The sequence below is a fragment of the Crocodylus porosus genome, unplaced genomic scaffold (genome assembly GCF_001723895.1).
Source record: "Crocodylus porosus isolate Cpor-Errol unplaced genomic scaffold, CroPor_comp1, whole genome shotgun sequence".
NCBI classification, from domain to species: Eukaryota; Metazoa; Chordata; order Crocodylia; family Crocodylidae; genus Crocodylus; species Crocodylus porosus.
Genome location: NW_017728921.1, coordinates 10498981 through 10504994, shown reverse-complemented (window position 1 = coordinate 10504994; position 6014 = coordinate 10498981). Strand labels below are relative to the sequence as shown.

At 48.5% G+C, this 6014-nt stretch overlaps 1 protein-coding gene across 1 annotated transcript in view; it reads right to left on the bottom strand.

Annotated features, from left to right (window-relative positions):
• MMP17 (matrix metallopeptidase 17) overlaps window positions 1–6014 on the bottom strand; it is a 118395-nt gene that overhangs the window by 14906 nt on the left and 97475 nt on the right. The window contains exons 5-6 of the mRNA XM_019538977.1: window positions 3282–3458; window positions 3031–3130 (exon numbers count right to left, since the gene is read on the bottom strand). Of these exons, the coding sequence (XP_019394522.1) occupies window positions 3031–3130; window positions 3282–3458 (277 nt within the window). The remainder of the gene's footprint in view (window positions 1–3030; window positions 3131–3281; window positions 3459–6014) is intronic.

Below are 6014 nucleotides of genomic sequence, written 5' to 3'. Positions count from 1 at the left end.
TAGCAAGACTTTTAGAAATTAAATATAATAAATAACAAGACAGGATCTACAATGTCCTCTTTTGAGGATGTTAAGGTATGGATCCAAAACCAGAAGATATTTTGGACTTTCTTCCTAAAGGAAAAAAACATCATGCACTTTCACACACGCATGTGTGTAGGTGGGAACTGGATGCTAAATAAAACAATAACCGAAGCATGGAGGAGGAATGATCATCCCCTTATTCCTTATTATCTATAACATCCCTCACCACCCTCTGAGCTCCTTATTTACATTCTAGTCCTGACTTTACACCTCATTAAAGCTACTTCCCTACACTGGGTTTTATCTTTGGGCTGCTGTAGCTTTTAACTCTTTCATGCCCAAATGACCCAGAGCTTCACAATAACCAAGTGTGCAAACATGGTGCCTGTGTGCAGAATGCACTTGCCTCGGTGGTTCTTGGATGGACAGCATGAATGGCACGTGGTGGGGAAAGCTCTACTCAGGACCCCTTAAAGGGTCTTTTCAAAAGCCCCAGAGATACATGTTTCTATCCTGGGTAAGCAAATACTGAATGCCTCAGGGTAGAGGACATAAAAACCATTGCACAGTTGAACCAAGTGGGATGAGCAAGGGAAACAGATGGAAGAGTGGCAACCCTACTTCTGCCCCACTGTTCTCCATATGTTAGGTACTGATATTAGCTCCATTACCAGAGAAACAAGCACTGGATAATACTTCCTGAATGCAGTTATCCTCACAATCTCCTTAGTAGTAGGTTACAGGAATAGTTATCCCCATTTTACAGACAGAGAACTGAGAGACTGAGTTGCCCACAGTTACTCACAAGGTCTGCGGCAGAGCAGTGAACTGGGTCCCAAGCTAGCACACATCAAGACCCAAGCTTTTACATGCCTTGGGTGTGCTGAGGCAGAGACTATGGTTGTAAAGCAGTTGCTCCTAGAGCCCTGGAAGAGCTCAGAGGGAATCCCAATTCCTGTAAAAGCATGACCTTCTTGCCTCTAGAGGAAAGCAGCCAGACCAAAGGGGATGAAATCCTTGGCTAGTGGAGTCTGGAAAACATGAAGCCTGACCTACTCCCAGATGTGCCACTGACCTTAGGCAAATCCCTTCACCTTTCATGCTCATCCATCCTGTTTAGACTGCAACCTCATCAGACAGACAGCTTGCTAGTATGTGCTTGCACAGTTCCCAGCATAGTGCTATAGCGGTGCAAAGTAACAACAGCTCCACTGAAAGCCTCCCTCCTAGGCCGCCACACACTCCGAGTGAGCCCTTCTGCTCCTGTAGGCTCCTGGTCAGAAGTTGTTCAGGTATCTCTAAAGCTCACTAGTGCATTCGAGACCCCTAGATCAAGAAGCCAAGGCCTGCTTAGTCTGAGAGCCCTGAACAAGGGAAGGGGGGATCTGTCTGCTTGATAACGCATTTGATTGTAGCAAACATCTCCTGAAAAGAAGCTGTCCTGGAGCCAGGCTACTCCCTGCTCATCTCTTATCTGCCCCTGGAAGTACCCTAGCCAGTTGCTCATATGGACAGGATACCCTAAGGTGTGTGCGCACAAGCCATGAGACTGCAGAAGCAGCCTGATTAAAATTTCAGCTAGGATGAGTTAGCCTAAGGATGACAGGGACAAATTTGCCACAGTGCTGAGCAAATCTTCAATGATGCTGGGATATTAGGGAAAAGCAGCGAGCTCCAGGATGACTCTGGACTTCTTGGTGCTCCTTGAAGGACTGATAATAGCCAGAGGCTGCAGGAAGATTGGGGTCTGCCATTACTGCTGTCAAGCATTTCAAGGGATACTTTTCTCCCAGATAGAGATGTGAGAGATGCAACACCGAGGTTTGCATTTTAAACCAGAGATTTAAGATACATCTTAACTACAGGCAACAAAGACCAGAAGCATGCGTTTAGAAGGGCTGGATGACAAGGCCTCCTGCAGCTGAGGCTCACACTGCTGAGACAAACCTAGATCAAGGAGTAAGCAGGGCTGACTCTGAGGCCTTGGGAGTCTGCAGCATGAAGTTCAGGCTGCCTCCCCCTTTCTCTGTTTTCCAGTTTCACTCCATCTCTTTTGCCACCTCTCTGTTTTTAGAAGTGGCCTAGCATGGTGACGCAGCTGCCAGGAGCGGAGGAAAGGGGATGTCCAACAGCAAGGGCATAGGGTGAAGACGTTAATGACCACTGAAGGCTTCTCCCAGAGTCACTTGTCTTTGCTGCTATCTGCCTGGTTTAATGCTCTCTAGACAGGAGCCCTTAGCTGGAACTGGCGGTCTGTGGGCCCTGCTGTGTCCTGCCCATTACACATTCAACAAGAAAGGAGTTTATTAAAAACTCGAGGTCTAGTCATGCCCCTCCTGTGGAAAGACTGTGTTGGGAACTCAGTGGAGCGTCTCTCTCTTTTCAGGGTGGTGCCTCTAGGCTCTGTGAAGTCCCATGGGGCCAGCTGCTCCCTGCGCATCCCATCTCCTCTCTTTAGCAGGGCTACGACTACCTCTACCGGGTTGCAGGAGCAAGGGAGGGACCAGGAATTAAAAGGTGCGGATTCCACAGCCACATTAGGCAGGTCACTAACATTTAGGGGATTCATTTTCCTCTTTTGCCTCCTCAACCCCCTCAGCGGCTGCATCTATGATATTAGTACTCCCTCAAGAGCCAAGTCACCACTTGGCTCCAGATACCATGGAGCCTTGTCTGAGCAGACAGGACGTATACCGTGGGTAGTCAATGCAGGGGAATTGCCACTCCGCAGCCTCCTGAGTCCTTGCAGGGGTAACCCACGTGTCTAGAGACACCTCTCTTGGTTCCACCTCTCTCCCAATCCTGTGATGGGAACTAGTCGTGGCTTTGTGGGGAAGGGAAGAAATATTGTGTCTTGGGTCCCCCCTGCCCACTTCCCCTGGCTTTAACTAGCTACCAAGAGGAAACTACGCAGCCCAGAGGCACTGGACTAGACACTCATGCTTTGGTACCGGCATCCTTCACGAAAACATCAGTGACAATGCTATATGAAGGAACTCGGCTTACGGGATACTGGAGCGGTTCTCTGGCAGCTCTGGCAGAATGGGGTGGTCATCGGCTCTGGTGACCTCTGGCTTGGCTGTCGGGGACACAGACTCCCTGACTCCTGGCAGGAAGACAAGGAAATGTTAGAGGGAGTGCCTTCCTCACCAGGGGTATTGCACGCTCTAAAGAACAGCTGTCTCTATGGAGCACTGGGGATGGAAGTGAGACAAATGCCAAAGGTGGGCATGGGGATGAGAATGGGACACACTAACCATACAGCTGCCAGATTCGGACTTTGTCTTCATAAGGCAGGTCATACTTCAGGGGATCCCCCACTGGGCCTTGGTAGTACGGTCTCATGATAGACTCGATGGCAGAGATGTGGGTCAACCCAATGGCATGGCCAAACTCATGGACTGCCACAGCAAACAGGTCCATCCCATGAGCATCTGAAAACAAAATCATCATCAGCACCATCAAAATAAGGGACGCTGTACACTAATCATGGGCCTGTGGACTGAGGAGCATGCGTTGACCTGCATATGGGCTTTGCATCGACATCAGTGGGAAGGAGTGCAATCTAATCTTTGGAACAGGACACCAGAGACACATTTATGTGGCACTGCACTGAGCTCTGTGAATCCAGAAAGATTCCCCATTGTAGTGTCTAGTATATTGAGTCTTGATAACACCCCCTGTTCCTACTCTTTCCTGAGGTTGCATCATGATAAAGGCAGCCTTCCCTGGCCTATCACACACACACAGACACACAGGCACAGACACACACTTTTCACATCGTTTGCCCTTACAGTTGGGTCTCATCTTGCTTAGGAGATGACACCTTGCCTAACACCAGTCTCCCGTTTTGGTTACTGATCCTTTAAATTCCACATCATGAAACAGGATGGGCTGACCCCAAGCACGACTAACCCTTAAAGAGCAGACCGCCACAGTACAGGACATTTTAACAATTTCAGACCCTTTGTCTTCAATGTTTTGTCAAGTCGAAAGAGTGGCTGAGACTCACGCTTCCCTGCAAGAAGTTTCAGTTTTGACAAATCACCTTTTTTGACAAAAGACATTTTGTTTGAAACTTTCTGAGCCGTTCTAAGACAAACCCCTATAAAAGAGTCCTACTGCACTCCACCACGGCTGCCCCAAACACTGCAGCGTCAGCACTGCCAGCTCTGCTGTTATGGGCCATTGCTATAATACCTGGTAGCATGCAAGAGGAATGGGGCAAACAAATCGGACTGCAAGTCGGGCATTCCCAGGAACCCCCGGTGTAGAAGCAGGGTCACATATGGCTCGACTGCTGTGCAGCTGTGAAGCATCACTATGCTGCACAAGAATCAGCTGGAAGCTCTCCGTGGTTTCTGTACAAGAACTGGGCAAAGCCTTAGGTTGCCTTTTTCTGTCAAGGGGCTTTGGGGAGTGGGGCAGCAGGTGGGGATATCTAGCTAGGAACACAGCCAGGTCTGGCAGAGAGAGCCCCGATGTCTCGCATTGCTTGCTTGCTTGCTAACTGCAGGAATTAAGTACGGCTGTGCCGGCCGAACTCTAGAGGAAAAGAGCATGTCTGTGATGTGCATGGTTCACAGGCCTGAGCTTTGAGCTGAGACTGGCTCCCACTGAGCTGCCCACTTCTCTTGTAGCCTAAGAAGGAAGTGGGGCAAAACCGTGTTCCCAAGCTAGTCTCCATTACTTCCCTGGGGAAGTACTTTTGAGGACAATCCTCCTTCCTTTCTTCAACCATCCTGCTCCTCACACCATAGCTTCTGCAACATCTGAGAAGATCCAGGTAACACTAAATTATTCATTCCTCATTCGTCATACAGGTAACATTGCATTGATCATTCCTCTTTCTCACTCTTCTCACAAACCACAGCAGCCCTACCCCGCTTTCTGCTTGCCAGTCTCCTCCTTTACAGCCTGAACTCTGGTGCCTCCTATCAAGTCTACCACAGGAGCCTCCTTTGAACGGCCGGTCCTGTCCAGAGCAACACCGCTATGATTCAGTTAGCGGGCAGAGGTTCTGCTCTGGGATGCTGGTCCCTGTTGGGATCCTTAGTGGGCCATGCTCTGATTTTAAATCATGACAGATGCATGGTTCGCTCTCACTGAGTACTGCAATAAAGTAGAAGCACTACCCAAGCATGGCTCTGGGAACATCTTTCCGAGCCTGATTGAAGAAAAAGGGAGACCTCCCACTAAAAGTAGTGACTGATTTGCACTATTTAGTCCCCCACCCCAGCTTTCCAGAGAATCTATTTTGTTTTGTTCTGGGTTTCTTTGCTGAATTTCTCTCTTCTTTGATGACTATTATTTACAATGTCTGTAAAAAGCCTGGATTTTTATAACCTGGGCTGTTTTTACCAGCAGACAGAGAGAATAAGACATGTGCTTTTGGAAGTTTTTATGCCATTCTGACAACCTTGAGGATATTTTTATGTCCCCTACCAAGGTGTTATTTTTTTAAATCACTGGGGAAAGTGAAATAAATAAAAGAAGTTTAGATAGTTTGGGCCATTAAAAAGAACCACTGACAATCTCATCCCCTTGTCTCTCAACACCTCCTGAATGATATAACTCTCCAGAGACTGTTTGCTTCCGCCCTGGTCTCTGCATTCACTCCCTGAAGATAGGCATGCGGAGCTGCGTCTGCCTCTGTCAGTTAATCTTATCTAATACCACCTGGTCTTATGAATGCACGCTATTTTCCTAGGGTCCGGGAGTCAGGTTGCTAAAATAAGCCAGCAGACAGAGACCAGGTCCTAGTGCCAGAGAAGCAGAGAGCTAACTAGCTTGGTGTTTTTATTGTTTTTTTGGGGGGTGGGCACTAGCTGAGGTCCAAACATTCAAAAGTTGCCAGTAAGTGCCCGATGTGAGCCACTTAGGGCTTTATCATCAGGAGCATTTAGCCCTGCCAACTCTCCCTGAAGTCGGGGAGTGGTGGTGTCAGCACCCTTTGATAATTAGACCTGCCTCCTTCCAAATGGACACCT